This window comes from Capra hircus, chromosome 11 (assembly GCF_001704415.2).
Source record: "Capra hircus breed San Clemente chromosome 11, ASM170441v1, whole genome shotgun sequence".
NCBI classification, from domain to species: Eukaryota; Metazoa; Chordata; class Mammalia; order Artiodactyla; family Bovidae; genus Capra; species Capra hircus.
Genome location: NC_030818.1, coordinates 43,978,257 through 44,003,707, shown reverse-complemented (window position 1 = coordinate 44,003,707; position 25,451 = coordinate 43,978,257). Strand labels below are relative to the sequence as shown.

Sequence of the window (25,451 nt, the reverse complement as noted above, 5' to 3'; positions counted from 1 at the left end):
CCGGACCCACAGGCTACCTGGGCTTCACCCAGCTGTGTGATACATTGGTACCCAGCTTCTCCCTCTGCCAGTGTGGACAGTGCCATATCCAGAAGGCACCAGGAGGACCCAAGGAGGTACCAGGCACAGCCCCATGTGGTGGTCGGCACCACCCAGAGGCAATGGTTAGTGGCCGCTGGCATCTGTGAGCAGCATGTCTAGGGAACGAGGCCTCTGGAAGGGGTGGGAGGCCCTCACAGCATCTGAGGGACCTGGCCAGCCATTCCCACTCTCTCAACCACCCAGGGAGTCAGGGCAGCGACTCCGAGCAGAGGGGCTCTCTCGGATAAAGGGCCTCTTCTAGCTACTTCTTTCTTTCCTACCTACAAGCGACCGGCACTGCCAGCTTCTATGAAGTGGCCCTGGTGCCGACATGGGGATGGCTGTGTGACCGTCAGGCTGTTAGAGGGTCAGGGAAGGTGTGCAGCCAGGTGGGTTCTCCAAAGAGAGTCTCCAAGGGATGGGACCCTTGTTGGGCAGCCACGCAGACCCCCAGGCCCCCAGGCTAGTGGCCTGATGAATGGTATCAGTTCAAAACCAGCAGCCTGCAGCCACGTCTGGATGACTGACTGTGAAGCTCGAGGTGGGTTCACGTGGCGGCAGCTATTCCTGAGACTCTCCCGGCCCATGGCCTCCCTCATGGCCAGCAGGTGGCTGGGTGGAACTGGCCCCAGAGCCTCCCTGGGGCATCTTGTAACAACCACCCTCCTGCCCCATTCTTTCCTACAGAGGGTTTTGCTTCACTCTGGGGCTTCAGGCCCCACCTGTGTGGAAGGACGCGGGAAGCGGCCTTGGTGGGCTAGCACATGGGAAACATGTGCCCAACAGATGGACGGACAAATGGACAGGGCGTCTGTGCCACGGACGGGTGGGCTGGGTATCCAGGGAACTGGTCTTTAGAAGATGGATGGTGTCTTCCTCGTGTCCTGGGGGTGTCTCCTGATGCGCACACTGGCCTCGCTGCTCGGATGTGGGGAGTGTGGTCGGGGTGTCCCCAGGTGCTTCCCCACAGACACTGAGCTCTGGCTGGTTCTGGTTCTGGTTCTAGGTCTGCTGATGACTCTTGCCCTGGGAATGCTGACCCAGTTGGTTTACGGGCTGCATTCCTTGCCGCTTTGCATGCATAGCACCTCTGAGGGGATGCGGTGCTGTGAGTTTGGCTTCTCGGATGTGGGGTGTTCTTGCATGCCTACCAGTGTGTGCAGGCCCTGTCCTGGGATGTACTGAGCTACGCACAGGGAGGCTGTGTGATGCTTTTCGTGCCTTGCTCATAGCTTGTTAGGCAGAACTCGGGCGCCTCAGTGTGGGGCTGATTAGACGCCCTTCTACAGCTATGTTTTCTACTGCATGTCCTGTGGTTTATGAGGTTCTTCACTCCTGAACTGTCCAGTGTTCCATGTCTGAAAGCCGTGTTTCTTTCATCTGTGTTTAGCATTTCAGATGAGAGGGTAAATATGGTCCTTGTTGCTCCTTCTTGTTAACCTGTGATGGTTTAGAATTTTTGAAATACGGGTGACAAACCATTATGTTGTATGAAAGAAAGGTGAAAGTGAAGTCGCTCAGTTGTGTCTGACTCTTTGCGACCCCGTGGACTGTAGCCCACCAGGCTTCTCCGTCCATGGGATTCTCCAGGCAAGAATACTGGAGTGGGTTGCCATTTCCTTCTCCAGGGGATCTTTCCAACTCAGGGATCCAACCCAGGTCTCCCGCATTGCAGGCAGATGCTTTAACCTCTGAGCCACCAGGGAAGCAGTTGTATACTTTATTCTGTATTATGTTGTGTATACATATGTATTAATACATTATGTATTATGTTGTATACTTTAGCACAATGTCATATGTCAATTATATTGCAATGATTGATATACTTGCAGTTGGGGACAAACAAGGATGATAAAATTGGGATACCCGAGAGGTATTTTTGGCAGAACAGGAAGTCTGTAGGTCAGCTGTGGCTCTCCCATGCTGAGGCCCCTCAGCTCAGGGCCTAGAGTAAACAGCTTCCATCAGAGAAGTGAGGACCAGGTGCAAGCCTCTGGGGTCATTGTTCTCCATGGAGACAGGTTACAACCACATCCAAACACTGTTCTGTGACCAGCGCTCCAGGTGGGCTGGGGGGTGGGGCTCCTCCACATCTCCCAAGCCAGGGTAACCCCTGCTTCCTCACTCAGCTCCTAACTCTCACGACACCCTGATTCTGCCATACCAGAGGTGACCCGATAAAGTCCCAGGGAAGAAACAAGAGCGGAGCTGCTCATGGGTCCCTGCCGTAGAACGCTGGGGAGACGTGATGGTGAAGCTCCGTTTTGTTTTTCCCTTTTCTTCTTCATGTCCCGTTTCTCATGAGCATCATCGTGAGCACCATCAGTGGGCAGCTGGGGCAGGGGATCCCCCTCTGGACCTGGACATGAGTTCTGCCCACATTTCTGTGTCCAGGTTCAGACTGTGCCTCCATGCAGACCTAATGGGCTTCCCTTACAGGTGATGCCCAGTCACCACAGGGCAGCTGGGTGAGGGAGCGACAGGGGTGGAGCCGACGGGGCTCCACCAGAGACAGGAGGACTTCAGCGTCCCTCGGGTCTGCACCCCAAGACACAATCCGGGCAATGGAATGGGGCCCTGGGTCCTCCACAGAGGCCGGTAGGTGTATAGCTACCAGCTCTTCCTGACCGCTCTCCCCTGTAGCACTTTCTGAACTGTTTGTGAAGTTACATCTTACAATGTGATGCATACGAAATAACATGTTAACAGATAATGACTCGGATTCCCTGTCATCCTGTCTCTACAGCTGCACAGGTAGCCAGTTTGAGGCCAGACCAATGACAATTCCTTTCCCTTCTCGTCCTGGTGTAGTACTCAGCACACAGGAGGCAGTTAGTTCATTTGCGTAGTGTTGTTTGGCTGTGGGCCAGTGTTCCATAGAAGTCAAACTATTCTATAAGGACTAAGCCACCAGCCATCACCAAGGTCTTAGCTGGGACCCTTTCAGCGCACCTGCTTATTAGCACACAGGGACCTAGCAAGTCCTGTGAGACCAGTCCCTCTGGGCCTTGAACTGCCAGCCTCCCTGGAGCCGTCCAGCTGCAAGAGGGCCCAGAAGAAAGCAGAGGCGCTGCCATGAGTGAATGTCCATCTTCCATAGACCAGCGGGATGACAGTGTGGCAACCTGGGGCTGAAATGCAGGGAGGAGCCCGGCCTGGCTGCCGGTGGGGCCCACGCCTCTCCTGGGGCTTTAGCCCGCCTAGCATGGGGACGGCTGCCAGCTGTGCTGCGTTGACTGTTTCTGCTCAGGTGCCAGCGTCTCTCCTCCCTTCCCATCATGTGTTCCCTGCGTGGGCAGCAGTGTCCCTGCAAACCAGGCACATGAGGATGGGAACATTTTTCAGCCAACTGAGCCCCCCCCACTGGATGCCCCCTGGCTTGGAATCTCTGTGTCCTCAGCTGCCGTCTACTCTTCTGCATTCTGCTCAGGGACACAGGCTCCTCAGCAACCCCCCACCTCAGGCCGCCCTAGGCACCCTCCTATCTGCCCTCCCCTTGGCCATGGTTTCCACAGGTGCCTTTGCTTGACTTCCCCCCTACCATCCCGACTCATCCCATCCAGTCAGTGACTCAGAAACTTCAGTGAGCATTAAAGTTGCCCAGAAAGCCCAGGCTCAGCCCCAAGCCTCACAGTAGGTCTGGGTGGACCCGTGTCTGAGAAATAAGTTGGGGAAAAGGCTCTTTTGCAGATTCCATGTGGCCCCAAGGGCGGACCTTGGCCATGGATATGGGGTTACCTGCCCTTTGGGTGGGCTTCCTTCAGTTTAGTTCAGTCGCTCAGTTGTGTCCGACTCTTTGAGACCCCATGAACCGCAGCACGCCAGGCCTCCCTGTCCATCACCAACTCCCAGAGTTCACCAAAACCCATGTCCATCGAGTCGGTGATGGCATCCAACCATCTCATCCTCTGTCGTCCCCTTCTCCTCCTGCCTTCAATCTTTCCCAGCATCAGGGTCTTTTCAAATGAGTCAGCTCTTCACATCAGGTGGCCAAAGTATTGGAGTTTCAGCTTCATCATCAGTTCTTCCAATGAACACACAGGACTGATCTCCTTTAGAATGGACTGGTTGGATCTGCTTGCAGTCCAAGGGACTCTCAAGAGTCTTCTCCAACACCACAGTTCAAAAGCATCAATTCTTCAGTGCTCACCTTTCTTTATAGTCCAACGCTCACATCCATACATGACCACTGGAAAAACCATAGCCTTGATTAGACGGACCTTTGTTGGCAAAGTAATGTCTCTGCTTTTAAATATGCTACCTAGGTTGGTCATAACTTTCCTTCCAAGGAGTAAGCGTCTTTTAATTTCATGGCTACAATCACCATCTGCAGTGATTTTGGAACCCAGAAAAATAAAGTCACCCACTGTTTCCACTGTTTCATCTATTTGCCATGAAGTGATGGGACCAGATGCCATAATCTTAGTTTTCTGAATGTTGAACTTTAAGCCAACTTTTTCACTCTCCTCTTTCACTTTCATCAAGAGGTTCTTTAGTTCTTCTTCACTTCCTTTCATAAGGGTGGTGTCATCTGCATATCTGAGGTTATTGATATTTCTCCCTGCAATCTTGATTCCAGTTTGTGCTTCCTCCAGCCCAGCGTTTCTCATGATGTACTCTGCATATAAGTTAAATAAGCAGGGTGACAATATACAGCCTTGACATACTCCTTTTCCTATTTAGAATCAGTCTGTTGTTCCATGTCCAGTTCTAACTGCTGCTTCCTGACCTGCATACAGATTTCTCAAGAGGCAGGTCAGGTGGTCTGGTATTCCCATCTCTTTCAGAATTTTCCACAGTGTATTGTGATCCACACAGTCAAAGGCTTTGGCATAGCCAATAAGGTGGAAGCAGATTTGGCATGGAGAGATTTGATTCTAGGTGTTTATAAGGTGACAACAGAGCCGGGCTTGGCTGAGGTTCAGGCTGTGTTCAATGTAGAAGGAACGGCTTGGCTGACTGTGCAGCTGGAAAGGGCCGCAGGCTGCCAGGCTTCTTGCCTCCAGAGCTGAGAGCATTTGTGGGGAGATGGCCCTGCCGTATCTGCTGCCTCCACATTCATTCTAAGACTTGACCAGGAATTACTTCTGAGATTAACTCTCTGGGCCACTTGGAGAAACCCCTCCCATCATCATGTTCCTCCTGCTCCCTTTGGCAGCATTTCTGTGTGGAGGAGAGGCTGTGTGTCCCTGATGACCTGACCTGTGCGTGTACTCTGTCCACTGTCTGCAACCGCTGCAACTCCATCAGTTACTGCAGAGAGAAAACACAGCTAATTTGAGCTGCGCCCACTCAGAGAGGCTCAGAGCTCTCCTCTGTGGCTTTTGTTTATTCCAAAGTCTCAAAGTGAGAGCAGTTAGGAGCTGAGTGTGAAGCTGTTGAGGACTCCATGCCTCTCAGTCTGCTGGCACATCTGAGCCCTGGACCGAAAGAGTGGTTTTCAGCACGTGGCCATCCAAGCTGCCTCTCGTTTACTGAGCGACTGCTGTGAGCCAGGCCCTGGGAGAGTCATCTTGAAACCCAGGTTTTCATGGGAAGAGACACAGATGGAGAGAAGGTGAAGTCTAGAGGGAGTGTGTCCTCCGTGGAGGACACGGAGCTGGAAATGGGAGGAAGCTAGGGGAGGAGCTGTAACTCTCCTGCTCAGAGGGACCCGCAGAGAAGCCACCTTGGGGACAGGAGGAAGGGTGAGGGGCCAGCCCCCAGTGCCTGTGGCTGAGGGACTGTGGGGCCAGGGTGACCCAGTAGGCCCAGTGGGGAGGCGTGGGGAGAGGGCAGGGGCCATGGGAGGCCAGCCTGCTCACTCTAGGGACTCCAGAGTTTGCTCCACACATCAGAAGTAGGTGACTCCAGCCCCCTTGCCTGCTCCAGGAACAGCCCTTGTCCCTCTGTCCACTGACCCCTATGCCCAACCATGTCATTCATTTCTAACTTTGCCTTTACCTAGAGTTGATAGCATAAAGCTAAGGTAAAGAGAAACTTTCAGAGGAAAAGTTTTCAGCTGTGCTGGATGTCAGCCCTCCCGGAGCAGCCCTGCCATCTGTCACCATCTCCCAGCCGACCCTCCACCCGCTGTCACCCCCCCATGGTCCACTGTCACATACGGACCGGACCATCTCTACAAAGGTGACTTAGGCCTCACTCCTGCCTGTGTCCCTGGGGCGGGGGGCATTACTCTCAGAATGAATCCAGGCTCCTCTCTGCAGCCCACAGGCCCACAGGCCTGAGGGATCTGTCAGCCTCACCCCTTCCTCACCGCACCCCCGCCCCCGCCCCCACCACATGACCTTCAGGCCAGACCCCTCTGCCATTGTCATAGAACAGAGATTCGGTGAACAGCATGAGGCCAAACCGTTTTTCTGCCTCTGGAGGGTGCTCCTCTGGGGTCCCCTCGCCCGCGGCAGGGGTGGGAGGGGTGCAGAGGCTTCACCACTGGTAAGCAGCGTTTGTCACTCTCCCTGCGGCTTGTGGAGACTGTCTTCTTCAGTGGACATTGGCTCATCCTCCTTTCAGCACCCGTGGAGGCACTCAGGCCACCCTGAAGCCCAGCTCTCCTTGTGGGGGCAGGGTGGTGGACATGTCAGCTCGGGGCAGACATGTGGTGGGCTGCTGATCGTGTGGCTGAGTGGCCTGTGTCTGTGGGGCCAGGGCGTACCTGGTCCAGCTGTGTGCACACGTGCTCTGGGCGTGTACATACCTGCCTTGTCCTTTCCTGGATTTCCTGGTCCTGAAACTGTGGTTTCTGACACTGACTCCACAGGGTCCCTGGGACTGAGTGAGGGGCTCCAGGGCTGCTGCTCTGGGCTAAGGGGCAGTTGAGCCCAGCAGTGGCGGCAGTGCCATTATTTCCATACAGAAACCTGCCACGTGGAGGCACAGGGCGGGTAGTTTAGACCAGGTTCTGGTGCCTATGCTTCCTGCTTCTGCTCTTTGGGTGGCCCCGCAGTTAGGTGCAGAACAGGGGGTACAGAGGCCGGCCTCCAGGGTCAGAGGGTCCCCGCAAAGAAGGGGGAAGGGATTCAGCACTGTAGAGGGAGCAAATGAGTAAAACCTTAAAATAGAGCAAAACAGCTGAGCCTCAGTGAAGGCAGCATTTCAGAGGAAATGATCCTGGATTTAGATCCCAGGTTTTGGGGCCTGGAGTGAATTGTACAACCGCACCCCAACCCCGTGAAGGACGGGTGTTTGCAGTGGAAATGCAGACAGCCCTGTGCCTGAGCCATTCGGTGCGGCTGTACTCCAGCGCCTGCGATCTGTCAGCTTGGCCTGTGGACGCACCATCCCTTCCTTTCGCTGTGCAAATCCAGCAGCAAAGGCTTGAAACCCTTCTCTGCACCAGCCCCTGGTACGGTGCCCCACTGTGGCCCTGAGCTCAGGCCTGGGCTCTGCTGTGTTCCCGTTGGGCCCTGCTCCCCACCTGGTATACAGGTGCATCCTGTTCCAGGGAGGCCTTTGTTCTGCCCACGTCCCCGGACTGTGGGGACAGGGCTCTGCTGTAGCAGAGGCCGCATGCACAGGGGATGGACAGGGGTGGTGCGTCCTGCTGGCCCACGAGGTGGGGAGCACATGGGGGCACTTCTCCCCACCCCCTGGGTGTTTCCCAGGCAGCACAGTTCGGCCACAGTGGGGCAGAGGGAGCAGACCCCTGAAAACACAGGTTTTCAATCAAGAGCCCAGATGCCACCCTGGCCTTTACTGTGTTTCCTCAACACTGTTCCTATTGCACGTGCTGTTGGAAGGTTCCAGTACCCCAAACACACTGGCAGCTTTGAGGCGTGAGCAGAAGGCTGGACGTGGGTTGTGGCTGCTGCTCACTGACACTCCTGTTCCTCTCTCCTTAGCTCAATGATGCCGCCAAGCAGCTGATGGAGATGGACAAGCTGGGCCTGGCCTCGGCGTCCGGCTGCCTTGCCTCCCTGCCCTCTGAGGCCGGCGCAGTGGCCAGCGTGGCCCCGGGTCCCACTTCAGGCAGCACAGGGGCAGTCAGCGCCTTCCAGCGGCGTGTGGACAGCAAGAAGAACGCCAAGAAGCGGCACTCCTTCACGGCGCTCAGTGTGACGCACAAGTCCACCCAGGCCAGCGGCCACAGGCGCTCCATGGAGATCAGCGCCCCTGTGCTCATCAGCTCCAGCGATCCCCGGGCCGCGGCCAGGATCGGGGACCTGGTGCACCTGTCCCGCAGTGCTCCTGCCCAGGTAATGCCACAGCCTGCGACCTGGGGGCCCTCCGCAGCGCCACTCACTTCCCTCCCCCAGTCCCTGGACGGGCATGAGAAGGCCAGGCACCTGTGCCTTTTGGGGCCCCAGCCTCAGGGCCCCCAGGTCCCAGTGGAGGTGAGTCTCCATCTCAACCACAGCACTTACACAGCCCTGGTGGACATGAGGGACTTCTCAGGGGCCCGAGACAGCCTCTGAAGGTGCGGTCCCAGCCCCCCGAGCCCTCTGACGCGGGAGAAAGCCTGGATTAGCGCTCCTGTGTCTTCAGCATCTGGTTGTGAGCCTGGCTGATGTGCTCCCTGTGACCATGGGTCTGTGGAGCCCTTCTGTGTGGGACGAGGCACCAGCTCCATCTACCAGGGAAGTCAAGGGGATTTGCTTCGCTCACAGCCAACTAGCAGAGCCAGACTGGTTCTGCTCGCTGCACGAAAGGCCAGTCCATTAAGAGTTGAGGGGTTGGGGTCAGCAGCAGAGATGACTGGGTCCTGGGACCTGTGTTCCTACAGTTACACTGGAAGCAAACATTGTGACCGGGCTCAGGCCCTCAGTGAGGCCATCAGGAGGGGTGAGAGGTCAAGGGAAGCAGCTGCGCCCATCTCTGGACCCTTGTCACTCAGCTGTTGGGAGGAAGAAGGTGTGCGATCGTTGTGAGTTAAGAGCAGGCCGGCAGGGCTGCGGCCTTCCCTGGTGGCTCAGCAGTGAAGAATCACCTGCCAATGCAGGAGACACAGGAGGCAGGGGTTCCATCCCTGGGTCAGAAGATCTTCTGGAGAAGGAAATGGCAACCTACTCAAGTATGCTTGCCTGGGAGATCCCATGGGCAGAGGAGCCTGGTGGGCTACAGTCCATTGGTTGCAAAGAGTTGGACATGACACACACTCACTCACAGGGCTGTGAATGGCAGGTGCCAGTGTAGGCAGTGCTCGTGGGCAGTGGTCATGGGTGGTGGACGCTTCTTGGTGGAAAAAGGCCCCACCCGTTGACTCAAAGTCAAACCTTACGACATCCAACAGGTCAGAAGTAGTCCTGTAACCGCCTCCCTCATCCCAGCTCGTTAGCGTTTTGCGATTTTCAGCGCCTGACTGAATGGTTCCCAAGCTTCCCACTTAAGGGGTCCCTCCCCTTCAGAGTGACCCGGGAGGCCTATCCAGCTCTTGGCCCAGCTGTGGCCCAGCAGGACGAAGGCAGGGTCTGGAGGTGTGTCCTCGCAGACGGCACTCAAGTGGGTCGGCCAGCTTTTTGGCCTTTTAGAGCTTGCAACCTCGTGGTCTCTATTACAGCTTCCTTCCACCCTGGGAGCCAGGAGAATCTTGTTGATCAGGCAGGGGCGGCAGCGGCCAGACGTGACCTCGGGTGGGTCTGTGGACCCGAGTGGACCTGGAGCCAGAGGCTCAGGGCTGCGTTGAGAATCTGTGGACCTGTCAGGGCCCCTTCAGGTGAAGTGTGAGTGGAGCCACTTGAGGTGAGCTTGGCCTCCCATCGGCCTCTGTCTTGCGTGGCCAGCCAGCTTTCCCGGGGCTGATGGAGAGAACTGTGGATGTTCCATTGGCACAGCACGATGGCTCCTTCTCCCAGAACAAACTGTTTCCTTCAGATCCTCGGCCTCTGACCTCTAGCTGCTGGTGCGAGCTTGGCCAGCCCAGGCCAGGCTCTGCCCGGCTGGGCTCACCACCCAGACCCTGCCTCCGGGCACCCTGGCCCTGCAGGCTGTTGGCTGTTCTTCTTGGAACTAAGCAAAGAGTTTGGCTGTAAACGTTTTATTCTGAAGTTTTATTTGGGAAGCATGTTCCTGAGAATCTTTTACATCCTGTGTTCCAGCGTGGTAGCAAGTGATGAGTGAACGTGCCCATTTCCCAGCTCCTCAGGGTGATGACAGTGTTTTCTGGACACATACTAAAATGAAAGTGAGATGTTTCTTCTTAGGGTCTTGGTCTGCGTCAAGAAAAGTGACTTGGAGCCCCTTTTAGCAGGGGTGCAGTCCACCAACCCACAGACCGTTTTCCCTTTTATTAATCCCAGTGGGAAATTAAAGGCCTGGTTCCCGGCTACTGCTCAGGGTCCCTGGGAAACGCCGCGGTACGGCCTCCGGCGCCTGGTAACAACCTGACGGTTTAGAATCACTCCTTCTTGGGCTCGTCCTAGACTCCTGTCAAATGCTCCGTGGGCCACTGCTGAACGAGGCCAGATGGGTCACTGGGATAGGCCCCCCCGTGGTTAGTGGCCCCGAGGACTGTGCCACCCACGTCCTCACCCTGCTGGCGATTCCTCTGGTCGGGCTGTGCTAGCCTCCGGGGCTGAGTCCCAGCACGCGGTCATTAGGAGTCTACTGACTAGATTCCCCCTCATCTCAGCCGACACCTTACCATGATGGGTCAGGCAGGCGCAGGGCGGGGCCGGGAAGGAGGGGGCAGAGCCGGGGCGGGGCCGGGGAGGGCGGGGGAGAAGGCGGGGCCGGGACGGGCGGGAGAGGGGGCGGGGCCGGGCGGGCGGGAGAGGGGGGGGGCGGGGCGGGGCCGGGCGGGCGGGAGAGGGGGCGGGGCCGGGGCGGGCGAGGGAGCGGGCGAGGGCGGGGCCGAGGCGAGGGCGGGCTAGGCGTCACCAGGAGACAGGAAGAGCCTGTCCCAGGGCTGCGTTCCCAATAATTTTTATCTGAAAGCTCTGGAGCCGTTTACTTCCTTCCTTCATCCCTGCCCAGTTCCCTCACTCCTACCAAGCCCTCGCTAATTCCTTCAGGCCCAGAATCATTTAAAAGTTCAGTTCACTTCAGTCGCTCAGTCGTGTCTGACTCTTTGCAACCCCATGAACCGCAGCACGCCAGGCCTCCCTGTCCATCACCAACTCCCGGAGTCCACCAAAACCCATGTCCATCGAGTCGGTGATGGCATCCAACCATCTCATCCTCTGTCGTCCCCTCTCCTCCTGCCCTCAATCCTTCCCAGCATCAATCAGGGTCGTTTCAAATGAGTCAGCTCTTCGCATCAGGTGAGGTATTGGAGTTTCAGCTTCAACATTAGTCCTTCCAATGAACACCCAGGACTGATCTCCTTTAGGATGGACTGGTTGGATCTCCTTGCAGTCCAAGGGACTCTCAACAGTCTTCTCCACACCACAGTTCAAAAGATCAACTCTTTGGCGCTCAGCTTTCTTTATAGTCCAACTATAAAAATCAAAGCGGAATCAGCCTCCAGCCCTCAGCTAGGAGACAGGCCCCAGACCCGGCAGGAAGCCTGTTCCACTTGGTCACAACGGAGGGCATGGGGCTGCACTGAACGACCTCAGATGTTCTTCATCCCTTGGGAAAAGAGGTTATCACAGGTGTGGCCTCTTATGCCTGCATCCCTGCTCTAATGGAGGGTCTGCCCTGAAACCCCACTTATTTGCTCTGTGGCCTCTGTCGTGTCCATCTCAGCTAAGGGCCAGGTGTCCAGGGAGGGCCCGGCACTGCTCCCCCGTGGCTCCTGTAGGGCATCCTCATGGCTCCAATGCTGGGTGAGTACCCTGTCCTCCTGCCCCCGGCATCTGTCTTCCAGAGTGACGGGCCGGGTCCGTAGGTTCAGCTCTGCGGCTCAGAGCTCAGCCACACCAGCCTATCTCTCCTCTGGCTGGGAGGCAGAGGCAGCCTCATCTGAGCTTGTCTCCTCCGGGTGAATCATGGCTGGAGTGGCTGGAGAGCAGTGAGGTGCAGAGAGACACCGGGGAAGGCTACCTCCAGGCACAGTGGGATTCAGCAGCCACGCCAGGTCATGCGGCTTCACATGTGGTGCCTGTTGGCTGGTAGCTGTTTCAGGAGGCTTTATTTGCACAGGAGCCCTCTGATAAGAGTTGGGTTGTAAGTCTAGCTCCATCCAAGCCAGTCATCTTGTGAGTCTTGCCATCCAGCTGAGGCCCTCCAATGGCACTGTGGCCACAGTGCCCAGATTTGGTCAGCAGCGTGGCTGATCAGCAGGGTCACCCCACAGTCCTCTCCTGGCCCCTCCTGGCCCCCCACAAAGGTGGCATGTATGGAATCCAGGAAACATGTGGTCACATCAACCAAAGCTTGATCTTGAAACAGACCTCAGATAATTGAACTCTGTCATTCTGTGTATCTCACTTTGAAAATGTATTGGAACCACTCACTGTTGGTAATAAAATGATGGAAAACCTGAACAATTTTTTAAAAACTCAAATCCCAACTCCATAAGTACTGGCTTTATCATCTATATGTAAATTTCCCAATGGAAGCACTGTGTCTTTTATAGAAACAAGCTAAACCTGGGTGTCCAACTCCCTCATCCAGTCCCGTTCGATGTGCTCCACGCAGCTGTCCACACCCACCTGTGCAGATCCTTCTCCCTGTCGTGTGGGGCATGCTGGTCGGCAGAGTCTCAGCTCAGCCTTTGTCCTTCCTCTGCCCTTTATCGAGGCTGAATCTTCACCTCTGACCTCCAATGGCTGCAGAAAGAATGAGGCCAGCATTTCCTTGCTCGCAGCTGTGAATTACTGTGTCTAATATTCCATCTCACCTGGAAGGTGAGGCCCCTCAATGGCCATTTCCTCACCCCTCCAGGCCCTGTCTTCACTGCTTGATTCTTGGGGACCAGGCTTCACAGTTTTGTCTGGTGCCCAGCTGTTCTGAGTGGGGTGCACCCTGTCCCTGTCGCTGAGCTGTGGTCAGGGCAGAAGTCAGGGCCCAAGGGTGAAACATGCCTAGGGTCGCAGGCTGAGAGCTCAGGGCTCAGGGACCCTGTGCTGATCCTGAACGCACATGTCCAGGCCGTGCCCCCACTTCTCTGACCCTGGTCAGCTTCCTGCTGCGTTATCCTCAGGATCCAAGCACATCAGACTCTCTGTGTCCAGTGCCCAGTCCCGTGACCTCCCCCAGGTCTCACACTCCCCACTCCCTTCACTCAGCATCTCTGTCCTGCCAGTCACTAAGGAAGGAAACTCAATGCTCCTTGTCTTGCACGCCATTCCTCACCTGAATCCACTTGTCCTGTTGGTGGAGGGGGAATGATAGCCCCAAATATGTCCAGCCCTGATCCCCAGAACTCATGAGTGTTTTGCCTTCCTTGGCAGGAGACCAGGAAATGGAGCTAAGAGACAGCTCTGGACCCTCTGGGCCATTGTAACCTTCTGAGAGGAGTCCAGAGGGCCAGAGTCAGTGAGAAGCAAGACCGACCCCCGGGGTCCTCCCCTGTTGAGTTTCCTGGAGCTGCTGTAGCAAACCAGGTGGACTGGCTCCTTCTGCCTCAGCCAGCCCCTCAGCAGCTCACTGTGTGCCTGGCACTCAGCAGGGGTCACCTGCGAGGGGCCGTCCCTCCGTCATCTTGCAGAGTGGACCCTTGAGGCTTTGCACACCTGGTCAGGCGAGATGCCGTGTTTCACATCCTGTCCGCTCTAGCTGCTGTGTTCACTGTGGAAAGACTGGTTTTCCTTAGCACTCAGGGATGTGGTTTTAAATAAGCTTACATCTTGAAGCATGAAAAGGTTTGTCTGGCTTTTCTTGGACAAACACAGGAGTAACTAATGCAAGTCCTGAGAATAAAGGCAGCCCTCTCCCCCACCCCCCATCTCCTTGCACATTGAATACTGCATCCGCTGTCCAACCAGACGTGGGCAGGAGCGGTTTCCTGAGCTGCTGTGGGAGGGACAGGGTTCACTGGCTGCCAGGCTCCCCCTGGAGCCTGCAGTCCACTCACTGTGTTCTTGTCTGTTTCCAGGACTCCTCGGCCGGATCCACCCCAGTGACCGAACAGCAGAGCACGGCTCCCAGAGTCCAGCTGCCTCTCAATGTGTGAGCTGCCATTTATGTGTTGGGCCCCAGCTCTCAGTACCTACCCCCACCCTACTAGCGTGTCCGTGTGGGGTTTTCTAGTGTATCACCCACTAGGTTCTGTGCTCTCAGGACTGCTGATGCGGCAGCCTAGAAAGCAGGTTGGCAGGTTTATCAGCGTCTCTGCTTCTCCAACATTCAGTGAGAGCAGGAGGGTGGTCCAGACACTTGACACCGACTGATCACTCAGGAAAGGGCCCCAGAGGCCCCTGAGGAGGTGTGTGTGGGCCCCATAGGGCAGAGGATGACCGGAGAAGCGGGTGCCACCAACGGCCCAGACGCAGCCTCCGGCCGCCCCACTCCCCAAAACGAGCTGCTCGTCATCACCAAATCGAGCCAGTTGAACGCTGCTGGGAAGTGAAATGTTTGTCTATTAAGATAACCTGCTCTTGTTAAATGACAGCTTCTGAAAGATATGCCATTTAACATCGCCGTTCAGGAGCGTTCTGAAGAGCACCTTGCCGGCTGCTGTCAAGTAACTCCTGTTCAGCTACTTGAACAAACATTTAAGGTGGAGAATGTGAATGTGGCAAACAACGTGGCAGGGTGGAAAGCTCCCAGGGTCCAGAACGGCCAGAGTGCCAGCCTGTGTCGCTGCGGAACACTGAGGGTCTCGAGCACGCGAGGCTTTCACAGTGCAGCCTGCCTGTCTTAGGTAGGATTCCCAGCAGGCGACTGCGTCCGTCCGCTATGCAGGCTCGGCTTCTCTTCCGACCTCAGTCCCGACGCGCGCCCCCTTCTGGCGGCAGATGGGAATCCCCGGGCGCCTCGCTTACCTGCTCGCCTATGGGAACTGGGTTCTTGCCACAACCGACCCAACCAAGGGCCTGGGGACCCTCCCCTTTTACACGGCTTCCTAAGGGGACGCAGGTTAGTAGGTGCTGTCTAGAGTCTTCAGGAAGAAATTCAGGACAGCACTGGACAAGAGGTGCTCCCTTCCAGCCAGGTCTCCGCTTCAGCCTGGGAACGGGGCACAAGGGCAGGCGGGGCAGTCATCTCATTCTTGAAAACTGGGTGCCAGACCCTTTTCTGAAGAAGCAGCCTGTTCTGTGGGAGACAGTGGGGCTCCTGTCGTTTCCTGAGCGCGAGACGGGACAGGAGAGCTCTTCAAGGACAAGCCCAGAGGTTTCGTCTTGGCATCCCCAACAAGGTGCCTGGCATGCAGGCTCTCAGGAGCTATTCCCTTGTTCAGAGATAGACAGCCCTCCCATGCTGGATGCTGAGGGTCCTGGTGGCAGCCCACCCCCTGCTCTTGTGCCCCAGTCAGCTACGCAGGAAGGCGGCTCTGCCTCGGACCCCAGAAGGTTACGAGTTCCAGGAGTATCACCCCAGAGAGCCATCAGAACATTCTGGAGGCCTCAGCCACCTAAGGACTCTCCGTATCACAGGGAGCTTAAGTTTGGGGCAGAGCATGTAGGGACTTATTTCTCTCCCAGACCCCCCACCACCACCCTGGGGCTTACGGGGTCAGTGTGGTCCCCAGCCCCCTGCCCACTCCCTCTGCCTCACCCCAGAGCATGGCTGTTTGGGTGGAGATCTTCGTTTAGCTGACAGAAGGGAGTCCGATCCATCTTTCAAAGGATAATGAGCCTTTTGGCAGTAATGTGTCTGCTGATCATGGTGGTCGTCACCTGGATGGTGGCCAGCATGAGTTTAACTGGCTACTGCACCTTAATGTGTGTATTCTATAGCTCTATCTTTTGAAATATAGCTTTGTTCTTTTCTCAGGGTTTCTTTGGATCTTTGATGTCTTTTGTGATTTCATACAAATTTTAGAATTATTTATTTTAGTTCTATGAAAAATGCTATTGAAATTGTCATAGGGATTGCATTGAACCTATAGCCTGTCTTGGGTGGTATGAACATTTAATATTTACTGTTCTAATCCTTGAGCACAAAATATCTTTCCATTTATTGTGTCTTCTTCAGTTTCTTTCATCAGTGTCTTATAGTTTTCATTGTTTTCACCTCCTTGGTTAAATTTATTCCTAAATATTGTATTCTTTTTGATGCAGTTGTGAATGGGATTGTATTCTTCATTTTTCTTGTAGATAGTTTGTTGCTAGATTTCTATATATTAATATCATATGCTGCAACTTTATAAAATTCATTGAAGATTTCTAGTAGTTTCTTGTGGCATCTTCTGGATTTTCTATGTATAGTATCATGTCATCTGCAGTGACAATTTTACTTCTTCTTTTCCCGCATGGATTTCTCTTTTTCTTGTTGGATTGCTATGATTAGGACTTCCAGTATTATGTTGAAAAAAAGTGGCAAGAGTGGGCATCCTTGTGTCGTTCCTGATATTAGAGGAAATGCTTTTAGCTTCTCACTGTTGAGTATTATGTTTTGTTTCTGGTGTTTTTCAGTCCTAAGTCATTTTTGACTCTTTGCAACTCCATGGACTGCCACACACCAGGCTTCCCTGATCTCCACTATCTCCTGAAGTTTGCTCAAACTCATGTCCTTTGAATTGGTGATGGTATCTAACCATCTCATCCTCTGCTGGCCCCTTCTCCTTTTGCCTTCAGTCTTTCACAGCATCAGGGTCTTTTCTATTGAGTTGACTCTTCTCATCAGGTGGCCAAAATATTGGAGCTTCAGCATTGGTCCTTCCAATTAATATACAGGGTTGATTTCCTTTAGAATTGACTGGTTTGATTTCCTTGCAGTTCAAGGGACTGTCAAGAGTCTTCTCCAGTACTAGAATTCAAAAGCATCAGTTCTTCGGCACTCACCTTCTTTATGGTCCAACTCTCACATCTGTACGTGACTATATTTTGACTATATGGACCTTTGTCAGCAAAGTGATGTTTCTGCTTTTTAATATGCTGTCTAGGTTTGTCATAGCTTTCCTTCCAAGGAGCAAGCATCTTTCAGTTTCGTGGCTACAGTCATAACCTGCAGTGATTTTGGAGCCCAAGAAAATAAAATCTGTCACTGCTTCCACTCTTTCCCCTTCTATTTGCCATGAAGTGATGTGACCTGATGCCATGATCTTAGATTTTTTTAATGTTGAGTTTTAAGTCAGCTTTTTCACTTTCATCAAGAGGCTCTTTAGTTCCTCTTTGCTTTCTACCGTTAGAGTGGTATCATCTGCCTATCTGAGGTGGTTGATATTTTTCCTGGCAGTTTTGATTCCAGCTTGTGCTTCATCCAGCCCTGCATTTCACATGATGTACTCTGCATATAAGTTAAATAAGCAGGGTGACAATATACAGCCTTGAGCTACTCCTTTCCCAATTTTGAACCAGTCAGTTTTTCCATGTCTGGTTCTAGCTGTTGCTTCTTGACCTGCATACAGATTATTTCTCAGGAGGCAGGAACTCCCAGGTACTCCCATTTCTGTAGGAATTTCCCACAGTTTTTTATGATCCACACAGTCAAAGGCTTTAGTGTAGTCAATGAAGCAGGTGCTTTTCTGGAATTCCCTTGCTTTCTCTATGATCCAAGGAAAGTTGGCGATTTGATCTCTGGTTCCTCTGCCTTTTCTAAAACCAGCTTGAAAAAATAAAAAAATAAAACCAGCTTGTACATCTGGAAGTTCTTGGTTCACATACTGCTAATGCCTAGCTTGAAGGATTTTGAGCATAAACTTACTAGCATGTGAAATGAGCACACTTGTACCGTAGCTTGAACATTCTTTGGCATTGCCCTTCTTTGGGATTGGAATGAAACTTACCTTTTCCAGTCCTGTGGCTACTGCTGAGTTTTCCAAATTTGCTGATGTATTGAGTGCAACACTTTGAAAGCATCATCTTTTAGGATTTGAAATAGCTCAGCTGAAATTCCATCACCTCCACTAGCTTTGTTTATAGTATGCTTTCTAAGGCCCACTTAACTTAACACTCCAGGATGTCTGGCTTTAAGTGAGTGACCACACCAACATGGGTCATTAAGATCTTTTTTGTACAGTTCTTCTGTGTATTCTTGCCACCTCTTTTTAATCTCTTCTGCTTCCGTTAGGTCCTTGCCATTTCTGTCCTTTGTTGTGCCCATACTTGCATGAAATGTTCCCTTTATACTTTCAGTTTTCTTGAACAGATCTCTAATCTTTCCCATTTGATTGTTTTTCTTCTATTTCTTTGCACTGTTCATATAAGAAGACCTTCTTATCTCTCCCTGCTATTCTCTGGAACTCTGTATTCAGTTGGGTCAGTCAGTCAGTCAGTTCAGTCGCTCAGTTGTGTCCGACTCTTTGCGACCCCATGGACTGCAACATACCAGGCCTCCCTGTCCATTACCAACTCCTGGAGTTTACTCAAACTCATGTCCATTGAGTCAGTGATGCCATCCAACCATCTCATCCTCTGTCATCCCTTTGCTCTCTCGCCTTCAATCTTTCCCAGCATTAGGGTCTTTTCTAATGAGTCAGCTCTTCGCATCAGGTGGCCAAAGTATTGGAGTTTCAGCTTCAACATCAGTCTTTCCAATGAACATTCAGGACTGATTTCCTTTAGGATGGACTGGTTTGATCTCCTTGCAGTCCAAGTGGCTCTCAAGAGTCTTCTCCAACACCACAGTTCAAAATCATCAATTCTTTGGCACTCAGCTTTCTTTATAGTCCAACTCTCACATCCATACATGATTACTATAAAAACCTTAGCCTTGACTAGACAGACCTTTGTTGGCAAAGTAATATCTCTGCTTTTTAATACGCTCTCTAGATTGGTTATAATTTTTCTTCCAAGGAGTAAGTGTCTTTTTATTTCATGGCTGCAGTCACCATCTGCAGTGATGTGGGAGCCCCCAAAAATAAAGTCTGCCACTGTTTTCACTGTTTCCCCATCTATTTCCCATGAAGTAATGGGACCAGAAGCCATGATTTTTGCTTTCTGAATGTTGAGTTTTAAGCCAACTTTTTCACTCTCCTTTTTCACTTTCATCAAGAGGCTCTTTAGTTCTTCTTCACTTTCTGCCATAACGGTGGTGTCATCTGCATATCTGAGGTTATTGATATTTCTCCCAGCCATCTTGATTCTAGCTTGTGCTATATCCAGCCGAGAGTTTCTCATGATGTACTCTGCATGTAAGTTAAATAAGCAGGGTGACAATACACAGCCTTGACATACTCTTTTTCCTATTTGGAACCAGTCTGTTTTTCCATGTCCAGTTCTAACTGTTGCTTCCTGACCTGCAACAGATTTCTCAAGAGGCAGGTCAGGTGGTCTGGTATTCCCATCTCTTTCAGAATTTTCCACAGTTGATTGTGATCCATACAGTTAAAAGCTTTGGCATAGTCGATAAAGCATAAATAGATGTTTTTCTGGAACTCTCTTGCTTATTAGATGATCCAGCAGATGTTGGCAATTGGATCTCTGGTTTCTCTGCCTTTTCTAAAACCAGCTTGAACATCTTGAAGTTCACGGTTCACATACTGTTGAAGCCTGGCTTGGAGAATTTTGAGCATTACTTTACTAGCATTTGAGATGAGTGCAATTGTGCGGTATTTTGAGCATTCTTTGGCATTGCCTTTCTTTGGGATTGGAATGAAAACTGACCTTTTCCAGTCCTGTGGCCACTGCTGAGTTTTCCAAATTTCCTGGCATACTGAGTGCAACACTTTCAGACATCATCTTTTAAGATTTGAAATAGTTCAACTGGAATTCCATCACCTCCACTAACTTTGTTCGTAGTGATGCTTCCTAAGGCCCACTTGACTTCACATTCCAGGATGTCTGGCTCTAGGTGAGTAATCACGCCATCGTGATTATCTGGGTCGTGAAGATCTTTTTTGTACTGTTCTCCTGTGTATTCTTGCCACCTCTTCTTGATATCTTCTGCTTCTGTTAGGTCCATACCATTTCTGTATTTTATTGAGCCCATCTTTGCATGAAATGTTGCCTTGGTATCTCTAATTTTCTTGAAGAGATCTCTGGTCTTTCCCATTCTATTGTTTCCCTCTATTTCTTTGTACTGATCACTGAGGAAGGCTTTCTTAATCTCTCCTTGCTATTCTTTGGAACTCTGCATTCGAATGGGTATATTTTTCCTTTTCTCCTTTGCTATTTGCTTCTCTTTTTTCCACAGCTATTTGTAAGGCCTCTCCAGACAGCCCCCCCCCTTTTTTTTTTTTTGCATTTCTTTTTCTCGGGGATGGTCTTGCTCCCTGTCTCCTGTACAATGTCACGAACCTCCATCCGTAGTTCATCAGGCACTCTGTCTATCAGATATTAGTCAGGTATATCTTTCCCTTTATCCTTTCTTTGCCTTTTACTTCTCTTCTTTCCTCAGCTATTTGTAAAGCCTCTGTAGATGATCACTTCACCTTCTTGCATTTCTTTTTCTTTGGAATGGTTTAGATCACTGCCTCCTGTACAATGTACAATGTTATTGTACAGGACAAGCATGAACCTCCATCCATAGTTCTTCAGGCACACTGTCTACCAGATCTAATCCCTTGATTAGACCATAGTTCGTCAGCCCCACTGTATAGTCATAAGGGATTTGATTTAGGTCCTGCCTGAATGACCTTCAATTTAAGCCTGACTTTTGCAGTGAGGAGCTAATAATCTGAGCCAACTCTAGGTCTTGATTTTGCTGACTGTATAGAGTTTCTCCATCTTCAGCCCTAAAGAATATAATCAGTCTGATTGCAGTATTGACCACGTGGTGATGTCTGTGTGTAGAGTCGTCTCTTGTGTTATTGGAAGAGGGTGTTTGCTATGACCAGTGTGTTCTCTTGATGTTAGCTGTGGGCTTATCATATATAGCTCTTACTATGTTAGTTCAGTATCCACTTTGTTGAGAGCTTTTATCATAAGTAGATATTGAATTTCGTCAAACATTTTTTCCAGTATTTACTGAGATGATATATGGTTTTTATTCTTCAGTTTGTTAATATAGAGTATCTATCACACTGATTTGCAGATGTTAAGCCATTCTTGCATCCCTGGAATAAGTCCACTTGGTCACAACGTATGAACCTTTTAGTATATTTTTGAATTTGATTTGCTAACGTTTTTAAAGATCTTTGCACCTATGTTTGTCACAAACAACCTGCAATTTGATATTAAATCTTTGAATATTTTGTGGAATTCGTCAGTGAAGCCCTACCTCAGGAAACACGAAAAATTTCAAATAATTGAGTCTTACACCTGAAGAACTAGAAAAAAGAAGGAAAAACAAAACTGAGTGTTAATAGAAGGAAGGAAATAATAAATATCAGAGCAGAAATAAATGAAATAGAGAGTATGAAAACAACAGAAATGATCGGTGAAACTAAGATTATTTCTTTGAGATTTTTTTTTTCCTTGGGAGAATTTTGATCACTAACTTTGTCTGCTAACTTGTAATCAGTCAGTTCAGATTTTCTCTTTCTTCAGTCTTGGAACATATGTTTCTAGAAATCTTTTCATTTCTTCCAGGTTGTTGGCATATGATTGTTCTCAGTGGTCTTTATGATCCTTTATATTTCTGTGGTGTCAGTTATAACTTCTTTTTTCCTTTCTGATGTTATTGTTTGGACCAGTTCTCTTTTTTTCTTGATAAGCCTAGCTAGAAGTTGGAAAATTTACCTTTTCAAAGAACCGACTCTTAAATTTCACTGATCATTTCTGTTGTTTTCTGTTGATCTGTTGATCATTTCTGTTTAGGTGTACGGTTTGATTATTTGAGATTTTTCATTTCCTGAAGTAGGCTCCTATCACTATAAACTTCCCTCTTAGAACTGCTTTTGCAGTGATCCATAGATTTTGGATCATTGTGGTTCCATTTCCATATGTTTCTAGGTATTTCTAAAATTTCTTCTTTGATATTTCTTTTCAGTGGCCCATTCATGTTCTTTAATTTTGATTTCTTTTATTTTCTCCGATTTTTCTTTTGATTGATTTCTGGTTTCCCACAACTGTGATCAAGAAGATGCTCGATATGATTTCCGTCTTTGTAAATTCACAGAGGACTGTTTGTAAACTGATGTGATTTATCCTGGAGAACCTTCTGTGTGTGCTTGAGAAGAATATGCATCCTGCTGCTTTTGGATGGACTGTTCTGTATGTGTCCATCAGGTCCACTGGGTCCATTCTTGTGGGTTTGGTGTGAGCATCGTGATGACCATTACTGTTAACTCTTTAATGGATAGATTGCTTATCTCTATTTTGTTTAGTTCTTTCTCTGAGGCTTTATCTTTTCTTTCAGTTGCAACATACACTTCTGTCTCCTCATTTTGCCTGATTCTCTATGTTTGTGTCTGTGTATTAGTAAATCAGCTGTGTCCCCATGTCTTAAAGGAGTGGCCTTGTTTAGGAGACATCCTGCGGGGCCTAGAGGCACCAGCCTGCCTGGCCACCAGAGCCAGGCACTCAAGGGTCCCCTCTGTGGGCAGTGTGTTCCCCCCTGTTGTAGGGGGCTGTAGTTACTGCTTAGGCACACTGGTGGTGGGCAGAGTTCTCACTCAGCCAGGGTGAGACTTCACCTAGGTGCAGAGGTGGGTGGGCTTCATCAGGGTATGCCCACTGACGCTGACGGGTTAGATTTTGTTGTTCAGTCACTCAGTTGCATCCAACTCTTCGCAGCCTAACAGAACTGCAACACACCATGTTTCCCTGTCCTTCACTGTCTCCCAGAGTTTGCTCAAACTCATGTCCATTGAGTCGGTGATTCTATCCAACTATCTTATCCTCTGTCATCCCCTTCTCCTCCTGCCTTCAGTCTTTCCCAACATGAGGGTCTTTTCTAATGAGTCAGCCCTTTGCCTTAGGTAGTCAAAGTATTGGAGCTTCAGCATCAGTCCTTGCAATGAATATTCAGGGTTGATTTCCTTTAGGATTGACTGGTTTAATCTCCTTGCAGTCCAAGGAGATTCAAGTCTTACAGTCCAAGATTCTCAAGAGTCTTCTTCAACACCACAGTTCAAAAGCATCAATTCTTCAGCACCCAGCTTTCTCTATAGTCCAACTCTCACATCCATACATGGCTACTGGAAAAACCATAGCTTTGACTAGATGGACGTTTGTTGGCAAAGTAATATCTCTGCTTTTTAATATACCGTCTAGGTTTGTCATAGCTTTTCTTCCAAGAAGCAAGGGTCTTTTAATTTCATGGCTGAAGTCACCATCCACAATGAGTTTGGAGTCCAAGAAAATAGTCTGTCACTGTTTCTATTGTTTCCCCATCTATTTGCCATAAAGTGACAGGACTGGATGCCATGATCTTCGTTTTTTGAATGTTGAATTTTAAGCCAGCTTTTTCCACTCTCCTCTTTCACCTTCAAGAGACTTTTTAGTTCCTGTTCACTTCCTGCCATAAGGGTGGTGCCATCTGCATATCTGAGGCTATTGATATTTTTGCCAGTATGAAAAGGCAAAAAGATATGACAAGTTAGATGGAACATTCCAAAATTGTACCCACTGGGTGACATAAGCAAGGTAGCCTGCAATTTCTGAAATGGCTCTGGCTAGTGAGTCAGTGCCCAGGGATCATCATCACCCCCACCCCCGGCTCCTGACCCTTGGCAGATGCTGCCACACTACTCACTACTCAGTGGCCTGTGCACTATTCAGTTTGGTGTTTTTATGCTGGTTTCTGGGTTGAATGAGTTTGCATACAGGCCCATCGAGAGCACGTTTTCCATTCCAGGTGCTTCTATAGTTTTCCTGGTATTTTCTGTTGGTTTTCGAAGCCAGGTATTTGTGGGGCTGGTCTCTTCTGAGCAGGATCAAGGGGTTGGGTCCCTTCTGACTGGACTGTGGTGGCTGGGGAGGGGTTTCCTGGAGAGTCCGTCTCTCTGTTTCCTGTGCTTTCTATTGTCCTCCTGGCCTTAGTGGTGGAGGCTCTGTCCCTCCAGTGTTCAGGTCCCTCTCTGAGGAGGTGGTCCCATAATGTGGTTGTGGGTTTGCTGTGTTCCTGGGAAAAGACAAGTTCAGGAGTGTCCTGTGCCACTATCTGAAACCCTTTCCTCAGCTGATCCTGCTGATCTAAGGTCAGCAAGCAGGCACATGTTTTGCTGGCCTGAGTCCGTGAGGCACTGGCACCTAGAGGAGCAGGAGCAGTCTCTTTGCAGGAGGATGGGAAAGAATCTCACTTATTTCAGAAGAAATGAGCAAGCTGTCATATGGAAGCAGAAGGGTGTGAAGTTAATGAAGGCGCTAAAATTCTTTAATCACTGCTTGATTAGAGTCTATAGACAATTAGCAGCAAGTGAAGATCTTCCATAGAAAAGAGCAGTTATGCGGTGAGCGGCGGCTGTTCCCAGCAGGCTGCTCATGGGAACACAGCTGCAAGTAGAGGCTGGGTGGCCACAGCTGCCGCGTGTCCAGACTGCATGCTGTCCAGCCAAGGGCGCCAGGAAAGGGGCTGACGTGCCCCCAGACTCACTCCCCCAGGGCTGCATCAGCCTGGAGGAGGGGACACCTCTTCCAATGGGCAGGAGAGCCCCCTGCTGGCCACCCAGCTGTGGGGAGAGCGTTGTGAACCAAACCTCCCACTCTTGCCTGAACCAAGTACCTTCAGTACCAGCCTTGTGAGTGAATCCAACAAGACAAATGAATCCCAGGCCAGTTCTGGAGAAGCCGGCGCTGTGTCCTCTATGGAGGCATGTGCAGAGCTGAAGTCCTTTGGAAGGAGTAGAGAGGGAGCGGAGGAGGAGTGGAGGGGAGGCGGAGGGGAGCGGCAGGTGGAGTGCCGGGAATCCTGCGGGCGCTATCTGGTTCTCCCCGCCCTGGGCTCTGTGGGCATCGGCCTACAGCTCCAAGGCCCAGCCGAGGGCACCCTCCAGGCTGGCGGGCACAGCCAAGCTGGGGGGGGGGGGCGGACAGAAGAGGTACAGACGATGCACCCTTCCCTGTGGCCACACTCGGACCAGGCCTGAGTGACCAGTGCACTACAGGGATCACAGAACTGCAGACATCAGGCTGGGAGCCACCAGCCCCTCCGGAGCATCCCTGGCCTGCGCACGAGCTGCAGGCAGACAAGCAGCCCCATGTGCAGGAAAAACGCTGGCAAGGCAATCTGGGTTCCCCTGAGGCATCGAAGGGAACAGGCTGGGGGCAGGGATGTGCCAGGTGAAGTCAGATTGGTTGACACTCCACCCCCAGCAGTGCACACAGAAAGACTGAACTTGAACTGTTGAGACCAGAGAACAGATTGCTCCTCGGAGAATGAATTCACAATAAAGATGAAGATGGCAGGCCTCAGGGCCCCCTGCTTTGGGCCTCACTCCAGCTTCCCACGGGGCCTACTAGGCCCTGGGGCCAAGAACAACTGCTTGCCTCCAACTCACTCCATAAACAGAGACACTCCATCTTTTTGAACCTCAGTTTGCTCAGCTGTGAAATGAGTAAGTAGCCCAGCCTCAGAGCTCCTGTGGGGCTCCAGCGAGACCGTAACAGACTCGTTTCCCA

At 51.2% G+C, this 25,451-nt stretch overlaps 1 protein-coding gene across 2 annotated transcripts in view; it reads left to right on the top strand.

Annotated features, from left to right (window-relative positions):
- Positions 1–25,451, top strand: part of SH3RF3 (SH3 domain containing ring finger 3) — a 159,433-nt gene that overhangs the window by 95,604 nt on the left and 38,378 nt on the right. For both annotated transcript variants that reach the window (XM_018055296.1, XM_018055297.1), the window contains exons 4-5: positions 7,923–8,276; positions 14,000–14,073. In XM_018055296.1, the coding sequence (XP_017910785.1) occupies positions 7,923–8,276; positions 14,000–14,073 (428 nt within the window). The remainder of the gene's footprint in view (positions 1–7,922; positions 8,277–13,999; positions 14,074–25,451) is intronic.